The sequence below is a fragment of the Salmo trutta genome, chromosome 31 (genome assembly GCF_901001165.1).
Source record: "Salmo trutta chromosome 31, fSalTru1.1, whole genome shotgun sequence".
Taxonomy (NCBI): domain Eukaryota; kingdom Metazoa; phylum Chordata; class Actinopteri; order Salmoniformes; family Salmonidae; genus Salmo; species Salmo trutta.
The window spans coordinates 10,181,548-10,205,995 of record NC_042987.1 but is presented as its reverse complement, the minus strand read 5'-3'; the positions used below and the strand labels follow the sequence as shown (position 1 = coordinate 10,205,995).

The following is a 24,448-nucleotide window of genomic DNA, read 5'->3' as shown; positions in this document are numbered from 1 at the left end:
ATACATCCACAGGTACACCTCCAATTGACTCAAATTATGTAAATTAGCCTATCAGAAGCTTCTAAAGCTATGACATAATTTTCTGGAATTTTCCAAGCTGTTTAAAGGCACAGTCAACTTAGTATATGTAAACTTCCGACCCACTGGAATTGTGATACAGTGAATTATAAGTGAAATAATGTGTCTGTAATCAATTGTTGGAAAAATTACTTGTGTCATGCACACAGTAGATGTCATAACCGACTTGCCAAAACAATAGTTTGTTAACAGGAAGTTTGTAGAGTGGTTGAAAAATGAGTTTTAATGACTCCAACCTAAGTGTATGTAAACTGCCGACTTCAATTGTATATATATTTGACTGAATCTGCATTCAGAATAACTCCCAAGGTTAGAAAGATTAATACGTGAGACTACCTAAACCATCTAAACTGGAACAACCATTTCAATAAAAGGGTGCAATAATTCCAACTAACAGATTGGATTATTTCAGAAAAATATATGCTATTTATCTTTGTTTAGCATGAAAGGTGGAATAAATACAATTGTGTAAATACAATTGTCAATAGAATGAGGAAGGGAGGTCACGATCACCAGTGTAAAGGCCACTAACCAACAGATCTGCTGGATTCACCTAGTTGTAACAATACCTTTCACGGCATATTAATGCATAAACCTGAAGGACTCCAATAATAAAATCTAAGTAATACAATTTATGCCTCACAAATAATAAAACCATAACAAAAAAAAATACAAAACACATCAAATAAACACAAAACTGTGACCATACATTTGGTAAGCGTCACATATTCATATGGTATCTGGGGGACCTGACCTCCGGGGGAACCCCAACCCCTTTTTTGGGGCGAGGTTGGGGGGAGGCCTTGATGGAGGGTGTGCTACGCCAGTAACCGAGAGGTTGTGAGTTGAAATCCTATATGAGGTTAACTCCCAAATAATCAGAATTTAGCTGGTCTGCAAAACCATGCCCATAATTATCATATTTCCCAGCATGCTCTATTGCAGTTAGAGTTCTTTCTTTCAATATCTGTGTTTTTGCATGTTCATCGATTGACAGTGGTGTACCGCAGGTCTGAGTAAGGTATAGCTTGCAAGGTATAGATAGACCTGAGCAAGGTATAGAGTACCACAGTATGAGTCATAATACCCATAAAACCTAGCGGTCAAACAGGGAAATGGTTCCAAATGTTTTTCTACCATTCATTAAAATCAAATCAAATGTATTTATATAGCCCTTCTTACATCAGCTGATATCTCAAAGTGCTGTACAGAAACCCAGCCTAAAACCCCAAACAGCAAGTAATGCAGGTGCAGAAGCATTTCATTTTTCATTTTAGTGTTTTGTAAAGGCTTACCCTGGCGTGACATTCTGTGACAATACCTGCTAGCAAAGGTGTCCACTAGAGATGACGTGCAGGAGCTTGCAGGGATTTGTAGATGTCTACTTTGATGCTAATTAGAATTAAAAAATCTGAGAATAAATAGAGCCGAATATATTGATAAAAGTCACCTTGTCCAAAAGAGATTTACATGATCATCAAAACGTCTCGCCAGGCTTAGCCTACATCAAATCAAATCAAATCAAATGTATTTATATAGCCCTTCGTATATCAGCTGAAATCTCAAAGTGCTGTACAGAAACCCAGCCTAAAACCCCAAACAGCAAGCAATGCATGTGAAAGAAGCACAGTGGCTAGGAAAAACTCCCTAGAAAGGCCAAAAACCTAGGAAGAAACCTAGAGAGGAACCAGGCTATGAGGGGTGGCCAGTCCTCTTCTGGCTGTGCCGGGTGGATATTATAACAGAACATGGTCAAGATGTTAAAATGTTCATAAATGACCAGCATGGTCAAATAATAATAATCAGAGTAGTTGTCGAGGGTGCAACAAGCACGTCCGGTGAACAGGTCAGGGTTCCGTAGCCGCAGGCAGAACAGTTGAAACTGGAGCAGCAGCACGGCCAGGTGGACTGGGGACAGCAAGGAGTCATCATGCCAGGTAGTCCCGAGGCATGGTCCTAGGGCTCAGGTCCTCCGAGAGAAAGAAAGAAAGAGAGAATTAGAGAGAGCATATTTAAATTCACACAGGACACCGGATAAAACAAGAGAATACTCCAGATGTAACAGACTGACCCTAGCCCCCCGACACATAAACTACTACAGCATAAATACTGGAGGCTGAGACAGGAGGGATCAGAAGACACTGTGGCCCCATCCGATGATACCCCCGGACAGGGCCAAACATGAAACATGAAACATGAAACACAGCCCATATTTTAAGTGTTTCTAAAATCCCCTATGGGAAAAATGAATGTTGGAAAAACAATTGGAACCATTTCCCTGTTTGACCGCTAGGTTTTAAGGGTGTTATGACACCTCCACTGTGGTGTCATAATAGCTAATCTTATACTATTCAACACATTTTGCCATGAGGCTGAGAGAAAATGTTACTGTTTTAAAGCAACATTCCTGCATTTCTACACATTCCCTTGGGGCGGAAAGAAAAATGTGCAGTTTTGTAGCTAATCTCATGCTATTCTACACATTTTGCTATGACGCTGAGAGAATGTAAAATTTTTTAAGCTAATTTCCTGCTATTTTACACATTTTACCATGAGGATGAGAGAAAAAAACCCATGGGCCCCCGCAGCCTTGCGGGGGCTGCGGGTGTGTGTGGTATGACAGTGTTGATTGATTAATTAAGCAATTCATGTATCTTATGCTACAGAAAGATAAATAACACATATTTTTCTAAACTAATACAATCTGATAGTTAGATTTATTGCACCCGTTACTGAAATGGTTGTTCCAGTTTAGGTAGTCTTATTCATTCATCTTTCTAACCCTGGCAGTCATTCTGAATGCAGATTGTGGGACTATAAAACATCATAAACCAGCATAATGTGACTTGATGCTGGTTTTGCTTTTAGCTTATACTGGTCATCAGTGTCCAAAACACAGTGAAGGCTGGTCACCAGCAAAAACACAGAAAATGCTGATCACCAGCAAAAACGCAACGAAGTCTGGGCACCTTCGAAAACACAACGAAGACTGGTATGCCAGCAGAACCAATTAGACTATGCTGGTCGGACCAGCTTGACCAGCATCAGACCAGCACTGACCAGCATGGACCGCTATAGACCAGCTTGAAATGTATGCTGGTCTATGCTGTTCTTTTCAGCATGGGAGGAATAAAAAGAAGTGAAATGTTTGGGAAAATACAGAGTACGTTGAGAGTGGTTTAGCTCTAGTACCAGACAAGTTAGCAGTGTGCTGATGCTGCAGTGATGGATTATGGGTTATGGAGTTATGATGGATGAGCCATGTCTGGCCTATGCTGTGGAATGGAGGGCAAGCATGAGTTCTGGACTGGATGACATTGACACTTGACCATCAGCAATTTCAGGACAGTCTCTGACATAAACAGTACCATTCAAAAGTTTGGACACACCTACTCATTCAAGGGTTTGTCACCTAAAACCCTCACAAACTTCTACAGATGCACAATTGAGAGCATCCTGTCGGGCTGTATCACCGCCTGGTATGGCAACTGCACCGCCCTCAACTGCAGGGCTCTCCGGAGGGTGGTGCGGTCTGCACAACGCATCACCGGGGGCAAACTACCTGCCCTCCAGGACACCTACAGCACTCGATGTCACAGGAAGGCCAAAAAGATAATCAAGGACAACAACCACCCGAGCCACTGCTTGTTCACCCCACTATCATCCAGAAGGCAAGGTCAGTACAGTTGCATCAAAGCTAGGCCCGAGAGACTGAAAAACAGCTTCAGACTGTTAAATAACCATCACTAGCACAGAGAGGCTGCTGCCTACATACAGACTTGAAATCATTGGCCACTTTAATAAATGGAACACTAGTCACTTTAATAATGTCACTTTAATAATGTTTACATGTCTTGCATTACTCATCTCATATGTTTATACTGTACTCTATTCTATGCTATCTATTTCATCTTAGCCTATGCCGCTCTAAATAGCATATATCCATATATGTATATATTCCTATTCTATTCCTTTACTTAGATTTGTGTGTATTAGGTATTTGTTGTGAAGATATGTTGTTAGATATTACTTGTTAGATATTATTGGACTGTCGGAACTAGAAGCACAAGCATTTTGCTACACCCGCAATAACATCTGCTAAACACGTCTATGTGACCAATAAAATTCGATTTCGATTTGATAATAGCGAAGACACCAAAACTATGAAATAACACATATGAAATCATGTAATAACCAAAAAAGTGATAAACAAATCGAAATATATTTTATATTTGAGATCCTTCAAAGTAGCCACCCTTTGCCTTGATGACAGCTTTGCACACTGTTGGCATTCTCTCAACCAGCTTCACCTGGAATGCTTTACCAACAGTCTTGAAGGAGTTCCCATATATGCTGAGCACTTGTTGGCTGCTTTTCCTTCACTCTGTGTTCCACCTCATCCCAAAACTTCTCAATTGGGTTGAGGTCAGGTGATTGTGGAGGCCAGGTCATCTGAAGCAGGACTCCATAACTCTCCTTCTTGGTCAAATAGACTTTACACAGGCTGGAGGTGTGTTTTGTGTCATTGTCCTGTTGAAAAACAAATGATAGTCCCACTAAGCGCAAACCAGATGGGATGGTGTGTCACTGCAGAATAATGTGGTAGCTATGCTGGTTAAGTCTGCCTTGAATTCTAAATAAATCACCGACAGTGTCACCAGCAAAGCAAACCCACACCATCACACCTCCTCCTCCATGTTTCATGGTGGGAAGTACACATGCGGAGATCATCCGTTCACCTACTCTGCGTCTCACAAAGACACGGCGGTTAGAACCAAAAATCTCAGACCAAAGGAAAAATTTTCACCAGTCTAATGTCCATTGCTAGTGTTTCTTGGCCCAAGTAAGTCTTCTTATTGGTATCCTTTAGTAGTGGTTTCTTTGCAGCAATTAGACTGTGAAGGCCTGATTCCTGCAGTCTCCTCTGAACAGTTGATGTTGGGATGTGTCTGTTCCTAGCATTATGTGAAGCATTTATTTAGGCTACATTTTCTGAGGCTGGTAACTCGAATGAACTTATCCTCTGCAGCAGAGATAACTCTGGGTCTTCCTTTCCTGTGGCAGTTCTCATAAGAGCCAGTTTCATCAAAGCGCTTAATGGTTTTTGCGACTGCACTTGAAGAGACTTTCAAAGTTCTTGAAATGTTCCGGATTGACTGACCTTCATGTCTTAAAGTAAGGATGGACTTTCATTTCTCTTTGCTTATTTGAGCTGTTCTTGCCATAATATGGACTTGGTCTTTTACCAAATAGGGCTATCTTCTGTATACCACCCCTACCTTGTCACAACACAACAGATTGGCTCAAACGCATTAAGAAGGAAAGAAATTCCACAAAGTAACTTTTAACAAGGCACACCTGTTAATTGAAATGCATTCCAGGTGACTACCTCATGAAGCCGGTTGAGAGAAGGCCAACAGTGTGCAAAGCTGTCATCAAGGAAAAGAGTAACTACTTTGAAGAATCTCAGATATAAAATATATTTTGATTTGTTTAATACTTTTTTGGCTACTACATGATTCCATATGTGTTATTTCATTGTTTTGATGTCTTCACTATAATTCTACAATGTAGAAAATAGTAAAAAATACAGAAAATCCCTGGAATGAGTATGTGTCCAAACTTTTGGCTGGTACTGTATATATATATTTTTATATATATTTTTATATATTGAGTTGCTTCCAGAAGGGATACCTCAAAAACCGGTTCACCAGTCCACCATTACAATGAGAGCGCAAGTAGTACAGTTCCTGTATTGATGTTTATGGCAGAAACACATGGGTTATTGGTGGTTGGATCCTATGGTCTCCTAATGATCACTTCTAAAAGACTGTAATTCTATACAGTGAAAAGAGAGACCCAGAGAGAATGTATAAGCTTTAAAAAACCACGTTCCTATGATCTTGAAAGTCAAACCATTCCCTTTCGTCCACAATCTTTAAAGAGGTGCAATTAAGGAGGTGCAATTTTGATATTTTTGTCTTTAGTGTCCCTCTGGTAAACATAGCAGTTTGGAGCAATTAACCAACAGCTAATGAGCAAAGTGGGGGTCTGCCTCAATATCACACCATTGTTCATTTGCGTTTTTTAATTAATGGGGTTTGAAGTAAAAATCGCAAAAGTTTTTAATTGTTTTTCTTTAGGGGGGGGAGGGATCAGAGCGTTAATTATAAGAAGGGCTTTAAAGTGTGGAGGATTTAGGGTTTTAATTAAAGAAGAATTTGTCAGGACTGATGAGACCAATAGACTTGAGTTCAAATACGACACAGTCCTCTGTTATTCCCCCCTTTCCCGTCCATCTTTCTTTTACTCCACCTCTCTCTCTCTGTTTCCCTTGTCACCTATCTTCCCCCTCTCCTTCTCTCTCATACTTGTATCTTTCCACCATCTCCTGACATCTCTCTCTCTCTCTCTCTCTCTCTCTCTCTCTCTCTGGTGTTGTTGTATCTCTCTGTGCTTTGCAGGGTGTGGGTATCAGAAGGAGGATTAGGAGTTTCTCTGAGCTCTATTCTGAAATGGGAATGATGAGGGGTGGATCGGGGGGGGGGGGGGGGATCAGTCACTCAACTGGATTCCCCCAGATTGAATTAGTGAGGTTTTAGAAAAGTAAGAGTTTTTGGAGATGTACACAATGTTCCTCCATTTTTCCTTTTCTCATTTATTTCCTTCCCCTGCTGCTGTTTTCTCTCTCACTCTTGCTCTCTCTCAAGTCATTACTTTCCTGCTCTCCCTTGCATTCACTCTTCTCGTCCCTATTTTGTTTTCCTCTCCCTCCCTCCCTCTCCGTTAATAGAGTATAAGATTGTTTTCATACCAATGATACATTAAGCTGAAGTGATTAACACAGTGTGAAACGTGATTACATTGCGTTGCTGATTGGCTGAGCAGATGCCCTTTACCAGAGAGACATTGCTGGGTTACATCTTTACACGTAGCTAACCACACAGCTGGGATCTCACCAGAGGAATCCAGGTTAATTGCCTTGATTGCTTGATTGGGGATATAGACGAGTTATTCCAGAGGGAATTGAACCTTGAATCGCCTTATTATAGCTGACACCATCTCTCTCTCTCTCTCTTTTTTCTGTCTCTTTCTCTCTCTCTCTCTCTCTCTCTCTCTCTCTGCCTGCAGCCTGTTTGCAAAGTCAATTTCAGACATAAACAAAACAAGTTGCTGCTGGGAAGGTGTCTAGGATGGTCTGTCTAGGTTTCCGTGGCGACAAAGGACAGGATCGTCCCTTTACAATGTTTGCCAATCACTGGGATTAATGGGCCGATATTACCGCACCCATCAGCGTCAGGAACAGTGGCGCCGCACCTCTCCCTTTCTCACTCTGGCTTATCAGCAGGGGAGGAATAATATTAAAGGATAATAACAAGAAAAATTGCTGACCTCCTGTTGTTTTCGTGCCCATGCCAGTGTTATTACTCCAATCAATGTCATTACACATTCCAGTAGATGAATGTGGTTTCCCAAGGTTTGTTGTATGCATGATAATGTTGCCTATGCCAGTTCATTCCAGCACAATCTAATCTAGCAGCCATTTAAAACACACACAACCACATTGGAGAGACATGCCCCCCTCAAGATATACTGTATTTCTACTGAAAACAAACTGCAGAGCAAATCCAATCATGATTAAACAACCTGACCCAGCATTCATCCACTACCTAATCAGCAGCAATAGGTTCAGCTCTACGTTGATCCCCCCCCCTCTCCCTCTCCTCCTAGCCATCTCCCTCCTTCTCATTTGCTGTCCCTCCTTTTTTCCTGGGAATGGTAGGGAATGGGGAGGATTAACCCATGTCAACCTCTTCCCTCATCCCTCTATCGTTTTAACTTTGTCGTCCATCACGTACTAGCGCTCCTTATCTGTTTATCCCTCTCCCTCCATTCTTCATTTATTTCACTACATCTTTTGCTCTCTGCGTCAATGTGTTTTCTTGCCTTCATCGGGATCTTTCTCTCTCATGTCTCTTTATGACTCTCTTCAAGGGGCCTATTTTAACAAACCTAACGCAGGCGGTAGCTCTGTAGGTTCAGGGGCGTGTCAAATATTTGAGATATTTTCACTGTGGCAGTTATCATCGCACTTGCTGGCGGCAGCACGGAAGGGCTGGGTTTTGATGAATGAACACGTTGTGGGCGTGTCGAGTCTCGGCCCCTCACCGGCCAATCAGAACGTGCTCCACGGAGAAATATGTAGTTGCTTCAGGTTGTGTATTTACTGTCTTTTATGTGTTACCGTGGAATCAAATCCAATTCCGATGTTAGTCCGTTATAGTTTGGCTTACAGAACATAAATAACAAAAATGTAGACCTATCCCATCTTTGCTAAATAGGTTAACTTGAACCCATTTGCAGTCCTCATTGTTCTAAGTAATTGCATGACAAACATTGTCAATAAGCAAGATTAAATTCATTATTGAAAAGGCCTAAAAAGAGAACGAATAATTTGAATCAAATTCGAAACAAAACAAAATAACAACTTATTTTAAATAGGCTATGTCACACTTACAGGCACCTTACTTTCTTACAACAATGAAGACTATGGAGGGTTTTTACACACATCCAAACTTTTAACAGTAGCTGGACAAAGATCCATTATAAGAGAAGGGAGAATGTCGACTCGCCGTCTGTATACTGCTCCTAAATAGGCCTATGTTTTATGAACATAATCGGAACCATTTACAGATCAGATGGTAGTCACACATCTCCGTCAGTTGCACTGCAAGCGTGCCACGGACGTTGTCAACGTAAAACCAGGAAGGTGAATCATTCTAATAAGTTTGGTTGTAATGCAATGTTACGAAAAACAAGCAATCAGTTTAGCAAAAAACAACAACAATAAATAAATGTCAAATGTAATGATATCATCAAATCCCCAGGATAAAAAAAGACACGCATTTCTGTCGAACTAGCCTTCGTTATAGTAGACCTAAGGGAGGGCTTGGGTTTTGAACATATGAAACAGAAAAAAAAGCAATTTTTGCAGATTACAAATAACTTCTTAATATAAGGTTTCATCGGTTTCACTGAGGTTCTCATCTCTCCTTTCATGATGGGCATGGACACATAGCCTACATAATGGTGGGGTTTTACGCATGTCCAAAACGGGACCTGCGTGGCAAAAATAATGTGGGCCTGCCTACAATGCATAGATCAAAAGGGAACGTCAGCTCGCTGTTTTACTAGATGTTTTAATCAAATCAAAATCAAATCAAATTTATTTATATAGCCCTTCATACATCAGATGATATCTCAAAGTGCTGTACAGAAACCCAGCCTAAAACACCAAACAGCAAGCAATGCATGTGAAAGAAGCACGGTGGCTAGGAAAAACTCCCTAGGAAAAACTCCCTAGAAAGGCCAAAAACCTAGGAAGAAACCTAGAGAGGAACCAGGCTATGAGGTGTGGCCAGTCCTCTTCTGGCTGTGCCGGGTGGATATTATAACAGAACATGGTCAAGATGTTAAAATGTTCATAAATGACCAGCATGGTCAAATAATAATAATCATAGTAGTTGTCGAGGGTGCAACAAGCACGTCCGGTGAACAGGTCAGGGTTCCATAGCCGCAGGCAGAACAGTTGAAACTGGAGCAGCAGCACGGCCAGGTGGACTGGGGACAGCAAGGAGTCATCATGCCAGGTAGTCCTGAGGCATGGTCCTAGGGCTCAGGTCCTCCGAGAGAAAGAAAGAAAGAGAGAAAGAGAGAATTAGAGAGAGCATATTTAAATTCACACAGGACACCGGATAAGACAAGAGAAATACTCCAGATGTAACAGACTGACCCTAGCCCCCCGACACATAAACTACTGCAGCATAAATACTGGAGGCTGAGGCAGGAGGGATCAGAAGACACTGTGGCCCCATCTGATGATACCCCCGGACAGGGCCAAACAGGCAGGATATTTAATAAAGCTTTGGTGATTAAGATTTATTTCCAATTGGTCTTAGGAGCCAAACCCTTCATCGAAGGTCTTGACTACTTCGCGATTTCATTGGGCAGACAAAAAAAAAGCCTTCATTGAGAGGAAGGGAGGCTATGCTTGGTTTTTAACCAAATAAAACAAAATGGATAAAAAAAATATATATATATATATATATATATGTTTGTAAATACGTATACAGGCACCAAAAGCACATTGGCCTACTCTTGTTCCATGCTCATATCGGCAGTGTCTGTCCCGGGTGTATAGGCTGTGTTTCCACTGTCAAAATTCATGTTGTCATAACCAACTGTGTTACCGCTAAAACCAGCTTTTGGTGGGCCTTAAATATCTCTATCAGCGCTGCCTAAAATTAGCACTTTGGATCATGTTTTTAAGGACACACTGATATAAGACAGTAAATTGCCCGAGCCTGGTGTTAGGGCCGGGTAAATGCCACTGCGGCAGTTTTTACACGGCGCAATTGCTAACTAATGTGCGTTTGACGTTAGCGCCGCCTTAACGCCAGCCTAAAATAGAGCCCCAAGGCTGCTAGTACAGCAGATACTGTATATTCCTTACAGTAGCTATATATTCTACAACAATAGCAAATGTGATTGAGGCCTCACTTTGGTCAATCTCAGGAACAGGAAAACCATGTTATAGGAGTATTTATGCTGTATAGGATGTGTTAACGGTGTTAAAACTGACACCCGCAAGCTGTTCCTCCTTGGAGACATTGTTAGTGGATAATGACTCAAAAGTACACCTGTGCTTGACATTCAGCGTAAACATTCCCAGTGTACCTGCAGTGAGGGTGTTTTCTTTTTTTGCGCAATTAATTGGGGCCAGAATCATGAAAAACACAGTGCCATGTTACAATTGCCCTATACTGTGACGGGTTTTAGTTGGACAGTCTGTCATATTGTAAACAACAGGAAGTGCAGGGTGTATTTCCTGTGTGTGTCTGTGGTCTGAAGGCCTTCTGTAGGGGACATTATCTAGTTATGACCTAGTAGCCTGACAACAGAGGTTTTGTTTTGAGGGCAGGATAGCCCTTCCCTGTGCTTTTCTTTCTGTGGAGTGATTCACAATGGTGGATGGATGGAAGTCATCATGTCTTTACCCTCTGACTGGCTGGGGCCATGCGGCGCATGTGGCAGGGTGAAAGAGAAGGACACACTGCAGGGTTAATCGACTCACACTGGTCGACTTTGCAGGGAAGAGAGCGGAAGAGGGATGGCGGGAGATGGGATAGGGAGAGAGAGGTGTTCAGTTAGAATAGCAAAGGAGGAATGAGAAATGGAGACACGGAGAGAGGAATGAAGCAGGAAGAGTGGAGTCCGGGAATGAGTGAGAAAGATGAGGAGAGAGGTGAAAGAATGGGAGAGAGTGAATGAGGGAGGGAGACAAGGAGAGAAAGAGAGAGATGGTGAAAGGGAGGGGGGAAGGTGCAAGAGATTGATGAGAGAGAGTGAGAAACTAATTCTCACTTCACTCTGGGCTGGAAGATTAACGAAGATTAGAGAGATAGAGAAAAGGAAGGGAGAGATGGACTGATAACTTCTACCGCATGCCAGCCAGAGAGAGATCTTTGAATGCCTAATACCCTGAGAGGGAGCGGGAAAGAGAGAGAGGGAAAGAGAGAGGGAGGGAGGGAGGGAACGAGAAAGGGAGGGAGAGAGAAAAGGAGGTAGAGGGAGGGAATGAAATGGAAGAGATATATTGTGTGTGTGTGAGAGAGAGAGAGAGAGAATTGGAGCGATACAGGGATGGATGGATCAGAAGAAAGAGCAAAATGCTGGCTCAGAGGACTCTTAATGGTAGTGGTCTGTGAGAGTGATGTCCTTGCATTAGTGGCCATTTACATGAGTGTGTAGTAATCCTGGCTGGTCTGTGGGGTGGAGATAATAACAGAGGTACAGTATCCAAGTCCTTTATAGCTGCAGAACTCTCTGCCCTCTCAGTCTAATACTATCCTCCAGTCTAGAGGATGCACACTTGTCCGGTCAGTTAGTGGAAATGTCAGCACCTTTGTCCATCTGTTTTTTTTATACTCCAATAACCGACCCTTCTCGTCTCTTGTCCCGTTCTCATCCCCTCTTCGCCATGCCCAAACACAGACACCCACTGATGTGTTCCCTCTTATTCTATCGTATGTTCTCCAGCTCCAGGTCCATCCCCAAACATAGGCCTTTGCCCAATATTAGGGAGAGTGTTATACTGCACGCACACGTCCACACTTGAACTTACACACACACACTCTAACCCTCAACTTAGTCTCAGAGGCCGCCATAGCAGACTCAATCCTTCATGGAGGATTACAGCTTAAGCTTCTCCACGGCTATAGATGCAGTTTTATTGAAAAGCACAGGGCTTTTTAGAAGAGTGGCCCTGTGATCTGTACATTAGCAGAAAGGGGATTCTCCACCTCTGCAGTGTCCTCATTATCGCATTATCGTCAATACACCCCCCCCCCCCAGAGCTGACCGTGGTCTACGGTTGGTCTTTGACAGTCTCCCTCTGGGTCCCTGCCACCTGTCCCTTGCCCTCTGCCCTTGCAGAGTGGGATGATTTCAACCGTGCTGAGGAATTGACCTTGTGGTAGGGACGGGATTGGTGGGCTATGTGTGTGTCTGTCTCAGTGTGTGTGTGTGTCTCGACATCTTGAGCTGCTTGCTGGAAGCGAGCCGGAGAACCTACGCACCCTCACCCAGCGCGACAACGCTCAACACAGAAAACGACCCTGAAATACAACACCCAACCAGCTTTGATCTCATGCACCACCGCATGCCACGAGGCTGAGCTGACCAAACTCTGAAACTCGCAGCTCGGAAATCCCTAAGGTTCATCCTCCAACCCAACTGACAACTCTGAACTAAAAACATATATCAAATAAAATCAACTGAACAAAGGTCATTCATCATTGTCGCTTTAGCTACCGCTCCTCGGTCGCCTATCTGTTCGCGCACAGCGCACACGATGCTACCTGGCTAGCTGAGAGCACACAAGAAGACACTTAACCGCTCCCTCCGATACAAAAGATAAGAGAAAAATAAACAAACAAACTGACCCAAATAGAAAAAGACAAAAACAAAATGCATTTGAGATTGGGGCAAAGTCATTAGCATTACAAAAATATCTGTCACCGGTGAAATAAAGCTGAAGAGGACCGAGGGAGCATGAAAGTCAGACAGAAGGGAAGATATATGCTAATAAGGCTGGGACTTTGTGACTCCGACGAGGGGGATTAAAAAGTGTGGCAGCAGAGAGAGAGAGAGAGAGAGCGAGAGAGGCTCCGAGGCCCAGAGCACAACACATAACTAGCTCAGCTCAACAGTACCATGCAAATATAATAATATAGTGCTACAGTAATATGGCATGACAACATAGCTACTCTCCGGGTTATAGCCTACTGACCAACGCCAAGCTAGTGCAATGGCGCACAACTAAGGTAAATGATTCATCAGTTGTTACGCCGTTCAAACAAGTACCGACATAGGCCCGACACAGACCTCAAAGCTTACTACATGATATAACATTTGTGGCATCATGCTAGTCATGCTCTAGTCTAGATTGGTGTAACATCACACGAGACAAGTACAGCGTGGCATCAAACACTACCACTGATCACAAGACTCGTTTGACTCCATTTAAGTATAGCAAAACATTAGTATGTTACTAGGCAACAACCCCCACCACTATTAACAATCAAAAAGAGACATAGCTGAGGGAGTTCTGGAAGAAACGTTCTATTGAACAGCACATGGGGCGGAAGACTATCGATCTGGATCAGGCGTAAGAAAAACGGCGCCGTTGTGCTCCTTTCGCTGTGCTGCCCCGTGGAGATAATATTGAGGGGTTTTAATGAAAGTGAGTTCTACTGTAAATGGATTTGAGCGTACTTAAAAACATCAAGTGTCATTATTCGGTCTCTTCTTCACAGCTGTGGCCTTGTCGTCTCTCTTTTTATAGTGTCGTCTCCTATCCATTGGTCTGCGATGTATTCGAATTCCAACCTTGGGCACTTTGGTGTTTATTCATCTCTGAAAAGTTCCCCCCTCGACCAGCTGGGCCGGCAGGCTCCCCGGTAACGCCCTTGAAACGTAAACAGGCGAGAAGGAAGTAGAGACTTTGTCTTTTTAACAATCAACGTACAATATATCGTACCTCCCTTTTCTATGAGGAAGGACAAACTTTAATTTGTTGATGTACGAGGGTTTCAATGTCAACACTTGTGTGTGTGTGTGTGTGTGTGTGCCTGTGTGGGTGTGTGTTGTGGATGGTACCGAGTGGGTTGGGAATGCATCAAGGATATTGTTAGACAAAATTGCCTGTGCATTAGCAACATTCTGTTCACGCACGCACACACACACACACACACACACACACACACACACACACACACACACACACACACACACACACACACACACACTTTGCCTGCAGGGAGAGTGTTCATAGATTACGCGGGATGTTCTCTAAAATGTCAGGCAGTTTTGAGAAGATCAGATAGCTGTTTGATGTGCGAAAACAGCCGGGCAGAAGAGGAAGAAAGGCAGTCTTGATGGGCATCAGGTGTAATTTCTGTAAATGCCTCTTGCTGCCCGAGTGACTCACCACTCCTCTGTGTCCATGTGGTGAATTTCTACCCAGGAGACCTTGACACAGACCAACAGAGCTGTCTGCTACAAAACCACCCCTGTGACCTTAGGTTATCATTGTGCGGGTAGACCACTGAAGCTTTGACTTTTGTTATTGAAATGCAGGAGAGGTATGGTGCCCAGGTGTAATGCTTGTTAGTCGGCGTCTGAGTACAGAGTCATATTATGTGTGGGAAAAGCTTGGAAGCACGTTCCACCGTCCAAATACAGACCTTTCTCTCCTTGTTAAATACACAGATCTCTGGTGGTTTCCCATGAGAATGAACTCAGGCAGTGCAGGGAGGGAATCTGTTTATTCATTATCTAACACTTGAGTGGATGTGAACGCTGATCATGAGAATTTGCTAAATCACATGGTTAGAGGGGTCATGGTATATCCCTGTACTCAAACACTTAGCGCTAAACGTGTTCAATTCAAAGTAATCCGATTGGTAATGATTTTAGATTATGCCAGTGGGCTGTAGTAGTGTAGGAATGGATTCTGAGTGAATGATCTTTTCCCTAGAGGTTCTTAAAGCAATGTGAGGATGTTGTGAATACTCTGATAATCCTGGTACTGTATACAGTCTCCCGTGAACAGTTTCACTTGATCCAATTGTTAGCTGGAAATGTTCTTTTGCTATAACCTTTAACCCAGCCATAGAACACTTTGACCAATCTGGGACCCTGTGGACCATAAGCCCTTCTTTCCCTTTGTATTACGGAGATGAGTTTGTATTCTAAGCTCAGAGCCGGCCCAGAAGTGGACTTATCTGCACTTATCAAAACGAGGACTTCGTCTGGATGACTGGATTACACTCTTCCGTTCTACTCTCCATTGGTTCCTTTGTTGTTTTCCCTCCTTTTCTTTCTTCTCTCTCTGTCCAGACGAACCCACATCTCAGGGGATTTGCCTCTTCAGGCCTGGCAGGGAATGGCCGGTGACCCGTTCCCAATGCCTGTGCAGCTGTGATGCTCGCCGCTCACGTTTACCGTCTTGTGACAGATTTCACCTGCAGCCCAGACACAATCAGGGCATGGATAGATGAATTCCATCTGCACAGATTTATCCTCAACTTCTTCGTTGAGGAGGAGCGAGGAGGAATGACTCCTCATCCTCCAGATTCACTGTGCTGCTTAATAAAGCTCAACACGTTTTGACAGGTCTGCTTTTATCTGCTGAGGTTCAAGACAAGTCCTGGGCTATGTGTGTTCAATGGCTTTATGCTCTTAAAACGTAGTGCTGGTCTCCCAAGACGGGCCTGTTTTGCTCGTGGCTGCCTCTTCTATCTCCTCTTCTCTCTGTTGTTTGTTTCTCCATGCATAATTCTAAGGGCGACTGTTCTTGGACTACCTTTCTTAGAAAGGCGAGTTCTCCCTTTCTTCTCTGACTTTTGTGGGTCCAGAGGCGGTCCCCTGAGCTTTCTACCCGGAACAGAACAACACACATATTTGTTGTTGTTTGTGTGTGGCCGTGAATTTCTTGCAGTCTAGCAGTGTGTGTGTTGAGAAGAGAGTATTTGTATGAATATTTGTGTATGGAATTAGGGGAGAATGGCTATGTTTTATATATATATGTGTGCGTTTGTGTGAGAGATGGGGCTCCAGAGAGGAAAGGAGTGCTAGACAGCACGGACGGAGGTGAATCGTAATTAAAATGTTCAGTCTCGTTAAGTTGGTGACAGCCTTCACTGCAACTCGGCTTCCTGCGATCGATGGTGGAGATCTGCCTCTAATACTAACGAACCAAACGATCGTTTGAGTTTGGGGCCCAAGGAAGGGAAAAATTAATTAAGATATTTATGGCCCCAATTAATCAGTTCAGCAAGAAACTCTGTGCACCCAAGGGGGTAAATGGAACACGGCAGGAAGCAGCGGAAAGTTAAAAGACGAGAGGGTGTTTCACCGTCTACATACCGCATGCCCCCTACTCACCTTTAACCCACTGTGAGGAGCCGTTCACTCTGGGGTAGCTGCTCTCATCCCAGGGACACAATAGCTCATCAGCGTCTGGATGAGGAAGTAAGGGAGCCAGGGCCTGGTGATCACACAGGTTGGTTGTCACAGTGATTATAACCTGGACAGTGCTCTGAATTGTGTTGAATGTAGAAATATGTCTATTAGAGATTAGTCTATTGGAGAGCAATGTCGTTCGCACATGTCGATATCCCACAACTTTGAAATGAGGAAAATACCCTCCGGAGGCTCCAGATTTGTAGTTATGAGCACAGGGACAACCAGCCTGTGTCTCCCCTGCTGATACCGTGGGGGATATCAAGCGCATCACCTGGAGCAGAATGAGGGTGTATATTGATAGGTATATCGCCATGAGACACGGCATGAGTAACACATTCGACCTATTATCATGAGTAGCACATGCCGTGTTTTCCACCAGTGTATGGTACTGCATGTTACATCATCCACTCGTTAGAACAATGAGTCACGCTCTATAGTCTACCTCTGAGCCACTCTGAGCCGCAGCAGAATACAGTCCAGGTACGTACGTGGATCAGTTGAAGGACTGCGCTGACCCCATAAAGTCACTGGGAAAGCACAGTCTGACACAACATCCCAGATAGACACCAGTAATGAACCCTTCTCCCAACCACTAACAACCACGCATCGATATTCTGACCTGCTACCTGCCCTCAGCCCGTTAACAAGGTGCCCATGGCAACGGCCGCCTGGCCGACAACTTCCCTGACAATATGTTCCTCCTGGACAGAGCGGGTGTCATTGAGCCTGGGTGAGAGGTCGTTCTGATTGGATCTTCGAACTGCACTAGCCTACACGTGTAGTAGCGCTCCCGGAAAATACACACAGACGTATTCAATGAATGATACCCTGTTAACTTGTGTCGCGGTACCTATAGTCAGTAAATACTGTGATTGTGAATATGAAATGTTCCACTTGATATATGAGTACTGTATAGGTTTTATAATGGTATGTTGTGTCGTCGGGATGGATGCCAGACACCTGTCAATTCCAATGTCACTGGGCCGTCGAAGGGAGAGGGTTGGCTGATTGATTGAAGTTAGAGAGAGAGAGCACGGAGGGTGAGGGACGCTACGACAGCATCATGATTGACAGGGAATGAGGAAAGGACAGGAAAGGCGCGCAGAGGAAGGGATAGCATACTAAAACAAACCTGGGGCAGAGAAAGATGGAGAGACGGCGATGGATAGATAGGCAGAGCTGGAGAGACGGGTGGTGAGTGGGAGAGGTGGTAATAGAAATAGACGAGGTGGAGGAGGAGGAGGAGGAGGAGGAGGGAGTGTAAGGTTTTTTCTTAAGAAAAAACGATTTGTTTAAATGGGGAAGGAGGGCAGGAGAGGAAGGGAGAAAGGGTGAAGGAGCAGTCTTTTGGGATTATTTGGACTTCATTCATGCCCCAGTGGATGTACTGACAGGGTCTGTCTGCACAACAACACTGCTCAAGTGTCATGCACACCAACGCACTACACTGCACAAGACAGCACATAGTTAAACAAAAACACTACAAAACTCACAAAGCTCTAAACAACAAGAGTGCACAAAATCAAGAGCACAAATCAGTATTGCGCATGGCAACACAGTGCGACCTACCGAACACTTTCCTCACTCAGTGTAACGACAACTATCTGACTATGCCGTGTGACGCACCGCTGCTTGTGTAAATGTGATTTCTGCCCCGTTAGTTGATCTGTCCTGCTTGTTCATCTGTGAGTTATCCTACCTACCTTGCTGTGTCGCTCCACTTTTAATTAACACAGTGGGATGATTAAAGTTTTAACTTAATTATCTTTATCCTTTCTCTTAGGGTGTTCAACCCTCCGTGGGAAACTGAATGAGACATTCTGCAAGAGGGGGAAAAAAACCAGCAGAGAGGAGCTGTGAATAGATCGAGAAAGATATTCAACGCGGCACCTGTCCTCCATCTCAGTGTGAAGGGCGCGTAATGGAAGAGTGAAAGGGAGGATACAAGGGAAGAGAAATAGAGGAGAGAATGAAGACAACCGGAAAACAAGTATTTCCTTACATCAAGCATCACTCAAACTAGGACATCTCACCACAGGACAAGATGATTACCAGGAATCTGCTCCTATTGATCTCACTGTGTCTGTGGGAGGAGCTTATGGGAGAAGGTTCAGCCACTAAGATTGTCAGGAGAAGAGGGGTGGGCGGGACTCACATGCTGAAGCTAGGGGAGAACAGAGTAGCGGACCAATGGGATTCAAGCGTGAATTCAAACGTAATGCCCATGGTGACTCTTAGAAACTCAATTGGTCATGACCTGGGGGGTGATAGTGGCTCTATCTCTCACCCCAAAATACCCCAGAATCATGCAGCCATGCCATCTAATAAGGAGAGGCAGGCTTTTAAACCTAATCCAGTTCTGGACTTGGAAGAAAACCCTATCAAAAAAGGAGAATCAACTCTGTCACCCAATAACAGGGAATCCGTCCAGGAGACAGAACTTAAAAAGATCAAGAACGGTACCAATAATGTTGGGACTCCCACCAAAACAGGGAGGATGGAGAAAGTATTCCTAGTTCACCATAGACCAGACCTACACTCCAATAGAACCAGATTCAAACCCATTTCCCGATCCAGAGTGAGACCAGATCTGAGCGTTCACACCACAGGGCTGCAAGGCAAAGGACTCACTATGGATTCAACCAGAAAATTAAATGTGACCGGCAGCTACAGTGTCCTAAAACTGCTGTCAAAAGAGAACCTGGTGATGATTGTGAACTCACAGATGCAGAGTGTTCCGAGTCTGAATCATTTTCAGAGCAAGAGTAGCCGAAGCAGAAAGAGAGATTTGATTGATGTGGATCACAGCCCAATGGAGGCCCTAAAATTACAGAAGCAAGATTTGGCTGTTACTCAAAACCACTTCGCATTGGACAATCCAACTGCACTGCCGCATATAAACCCTGTCACAAATCCTGATCCAAGTCTAGAAAAGGTTGTTCACACTTTAAGTGAAGTCACTCTAGATTCTGGTGTGGGAAAAGACAACTCTGAGACGAGGGGTGTAGATAGTACAGTCACTTGGAAGAGCAAACACACCTCTCACCCTCTGTCAACACCGATGAATGAGGTCAGTCTCGACACTGACAGGGAGGTGACCATCAGTAAGATCAGTAAGACTGACCCTCCGGCCACGGCCAAGCATCTCCCCTCAAGCATCTCTTCTCAGACAAATGCTGGCCCTCCCTCAGTGTTCACCTCGCAGCCCCAGGGAGAGGGGACTGGGATTGTGGCAGGGGATTCCCATAAGGAGACTTTTCTTCACACAGCCGCACCAGGACTCAAAATCCTCAGCCCGATTGCCACTCAAGACCCTGAAGGTGGCGCCACAGAGCCAATCGATAGCAGCCATGTCCTCAAACTCCACCCAGACACACACTGGGGCTTCAGCCAGGACAAGGCAGCCGGTGGGGGGGTGACAGTCGAGTCCCATCCCGGGAATGGGCGGGGCCTGGTGTTCCAAGAGGCGGATGAGGAGGAGGGCCGTGGTCAAATGGATGGGGAGGGGACTCGGTCACGCAGCAGGAGGAGCTGGATCTGGAACCAGTTCTTTGTGATTGAAGAGTACAGCGGGCCTGAACCGGTGCTCATCGGACGGGTAAGGAACCTTTATTAACTATTCATTAGAGTTCTGAATCACTTTATGTGTAACTTATTCCAGCCAAGGGTCTCCAACTCTAACTCCTACTCTCAACCCTATCACTGGCACACCTGGCTCAAGTAATCGGGGTCCTGACTGAAGACCGTGATTAGTTGAATCAGGTGTGTTAATGCTGGGCAAGCCTGCACACCAACTCCAAGACCAGAGTTGAAGAGGCCCAAGTTCTGAACTGTCCTAATTCAACCCTAACATTAACCAACATTAATGCTCTTCATGTACACTGGTGGTACTATCTCATTGTCCTCAGCAGCTGCAGGGTTCGTTTTGTATGTGTCGTAAACCTTCAATTGGAATTGATTTACAGCAGACCAGTCTACTGTGGTGCCCTCCAATCCTCATGAAGAGTTAGATTAATCAATGAGGCACTGAGGCTCAACAAAACCCCTTCAACCATACGGGCCCCTGGGACCAGTCATGACTAGCACCAATCTGCACACACCAATGGGAATTGACATCTTCATGAGAATTAATGGGCTCAGTTTCTCATGACATAATTGATCCCGAAGGCAGTAGTAAAAGTTTTCTCTCATTACAGTCCAGGTCAGGACCTGTCAATTCTTCTCCCTCGTGGCCAGCAGTCCAGTCGGTCCGGTGGAATGATATTTCAATCAGGTTGATTTACATTTACATTTTAGTCATTTAGCAGACACTTTTATCCAGAGCGATTTACAGGAGCAATTCGGGTTAAGTGCCTTGCTCAAGGGCACATCAATAGATTTTTCACCTTGTCGGGTTGGGGATTCGAACCTGTGATCTTTCGGGTTACCGGCCCAAAGCTCTGAACTGCTAGGCTACCTGCTGCCCTTGATACACCTTACAAACATAGATTTATCACTACTATATGAACCACCTCAAAATACCTACCAGGGGCTGTATTTCTCCCCCTTCGCTCTGGTAATTCATTAAAGCAATCGTGTAGCCGACTCATCCTGCTCCATTGGTTTCCAAAGACTACTGTGGATGTGACTTAGGCCATGTTGACTGGACATGAGCATGCACAAGCTCTCGCTGTACTTAACCTTAGAGTTGCACTGTGTTGATACGCTGCGCTGTAGATGGCTAATGTATAAGTCAGTGTGGCCAGTTTGCTGAGTAAATGAATAGTAATGATTCCGTGTGAGTGCTGCGGGCTGTCAGACAGCACTGAGGGGAAAAAGAGAGAGGGGAGAAGAAGCCTCGCTCTGTGGGAAATGTCTCACTGTCTGCAGATCCTATTTTACAAACGCTTAGGCAAAATTGCTTCACGGTTTATATCTAGCTGTACAGGCTGTCAGGCAGGGGCCCTCTCCGACTAAGACCGGAGTCTGTAAGTAGCCTACTGACTATTAGGGAATGGTTAATATGGGCACCTCAATCAGGCCTTCCAGTACATGATGTATGATGGATGACAAATTGCCCAAATTGATACAGAACGGGCAAGGACAAAATGCATGAGCTGAATGTCCAGCGGTACAGATGGCCAGCATTGTAAGTCATTAGTTCCAATATGCTCTGGTGAGCAGGTATTTACGCCTGCAGATTGTATTGAGCTCTATGAGGGAACACAGCCAGACCACACACGTGCCATATGATATCGCTGACACATGGAGTCCTCCCAGAACACCAATTGTGTGTGTGTGTGTCATTTATTTCAGAGTGTATCAGAGCTGTACATGCATGCATAATGCTTTTATACATCTTAATATGAATGTTTCATCTTCCTGCTCTGGCCCAGTATAGGCTACAGGCTGTACAGGCAGCAGGCTCAGCTGCAACACACTGTAGATCAATGGGGACATGATGCTTTGCGTCTCCTTATTAGAGAGATGATCATGGTTCGATGATGGAGACTGTGATGACGGATATACTGTATAGACTGCCGGTGCTTGTGCCAGATGTGTTGCAGTTCAAGGTTTTAGCCGTCAAAGACACGCACACGCACGCACGCGCGCACACACACACACACACACACACACACACACACACACACACACACACACACACACACTGTACATACACACACACACACACACACACACACACACACACACACACACACTGTGCATACACACACACACACGCACACACACACACACACACACACAAACACACACACACACACACACACACACACACACACAAACAGACAGACATGTACACAAACACACACACACACACATGTTACTATATATTGCTATATACAGGAGGATCTGAAATGATTGACCCCCTTGATAAACATGAGCAAAAAAAAGACTGTATATAATAAATAATTCAAATACTGAGCTATATTGTATGCTCAAAGAAATTGGCAAATTATATTATTGTATACTAATACAATTGATCAAAGAAAGAGGTTTTGTTCAACAAGTAATACTTTTTTCTCTCAAAAAGTTAGGGGTCAAAATGATTGTGAAGATAACAGCACTGAGCCTTTTCCTAAAATGTTTTATGAGTTGGAGACCACATTGGGAAGAATCTTAGACTATTTCTCCATACAGAATCCTTCCTAGTCCTTGATATCCTCCGTCTGTGCTTATGGACTGCCCTCTTCAATTCAAACCACAGGTTTTCAATGGTTTTCAAGTCCGGAAAGTGAGATAGCCATTGTAAAATGTTTATTTTGTGGCCAATTAACCATTTCTTTGTGGATTTTGAAGTGTGCTTGCTGTCATTGTCTTACTGGAAGATCCACTTAAGGCCATGTTTCAGCCTCCTAGCTGTCACAAACCTCTTCGTCAGAAGATATGTTGAAATCGCTGTCGGACAAAGTGGACCAATATGCAGCGGATTGCGTGCTCATCATCATTTATTTTAAATGTGACCACGAGGAAAAAACAATAAACAAAACTCATGACAGGAACAGTGTAGCAGGCTAAACAAAAGCAGTGCTAACATACAATTACCCACAAGTGACAAACAAAACACACACCTACTTATAGGACTCCCAATCAGAGGCAACTAGAAACACCTGCCTCCAATTGAGAGTCCAGCAACCAAATCTGCACATAGAAAACTTAATCTAGAACCTACTCATACTAAAACATACACCACAAAACCCCGGAACACATAAATAACACACCCCTCTAAGCTATACACAAAAAAAAACCACCATACAAAACAAACATACCTCTGCCACGCCCTGACCAAATAATACAAATAATCCTCTATACTGGTCAGGAAGTGACACTAGCAGAGAAAACCAGGTTTTTGTCCTGTTACTGGGTAAAGTTCATGAGCAAAATGGCCCCATAACATCAACGATCCACCACCATATTTTACAGTAGGTAGAGGGTTCTTTTCTGTTCATGCATTGTCATTTCGACGGCAAACCCACCACTGGTGTGTGTGGCCAAAGAGCTCTATTTTCATGTCATCTGACCAAAGCACCTGTTTCAATCCAAGTGCCAATGCCGTTTAGCAAACTCCAGTCGTTAACATTTGTTGGATGACGTGAAAATAGACCTCTTTGGCCTTGCAAACCAGCGGTGGGTTTGGTGTCGAAATTAGATATTTGCTTGTTAAACAAAATATCTTTCTCTGAGCAATTCTATTAGGATAAAATAATATAATTTCCCAATTTTCTTTCGAGCATACAATATTGCTCAGTATTTTAATCATTTTTTATTTTTTTATACTGTCATATTTGCTCATCTTTATCAAGGGTGTCAATCATTTCAGACCCAACTGTACTGCTATATATAACTCATGCCCTAAACATGGATTGTTGTACATAAAACATGGTTAATGCCACAGTACCTTGATGGCAGAAAGTCTGTACATAGCACAGCGCTAGATGTCTATGTTTATCTGGGGGAGCCAGCATCTCAGCCATGTGATAATTATGAATTTAATTGACGTTGTCATCACATGTTCTATAATGGGGTTTTAAGATTCTAACGGTGCCAGTGTGAAACAGAATACTGATAGAATACAGAGTCGATGGGCGTGTAGCAAAGGTTTGAGTTTGCCTCAGTAGTGCTCGAGTGAACTCTAACACTGCTCTCCTCTCTCTGTGTGAGCCTCACTAAGCTGAAATGGCATTTTAAAAGTATTTATTTGCCGAGCCCAGTGCGTATTCGATCTACGCTGCCTGAGCTGTCATTCACCTGCATGACTCAAAACCCTCTAGCTGTCTGGAGC

The 24,448-nt window shown here is 44.0% G+C and overlaps 1 protein-coding gene across 5 annotated transcripts in view; it reads left to right on the top strand.

Moving 5' to 3' along the window:
- Positions 1 to 24,448, top strand: part of cdh24b (cadherin 24, type 2b) — a 123,525-nt gene that overhangs the window by 36,365 nt on the left and 62,712 nt on the right. For all 5 annotated transcript variants that reach the window (XM_029725130.1, XM_029725131.1, XM_029725133.1 and 2 more), the window contains exon 2: positions 18,452 to 20,266. In XM_029725130.1, coding sequence (XP_029580990.1) covers positions 18,713 to 20,266 — 1,554 coding nt within the window. In that variant the 5' untranslated portion in view covers positions 18,452 to 18,712. The remainder of the gene's footprint in view (positions 1 to 18,451; positions 20,267 to 24,448) is intronic.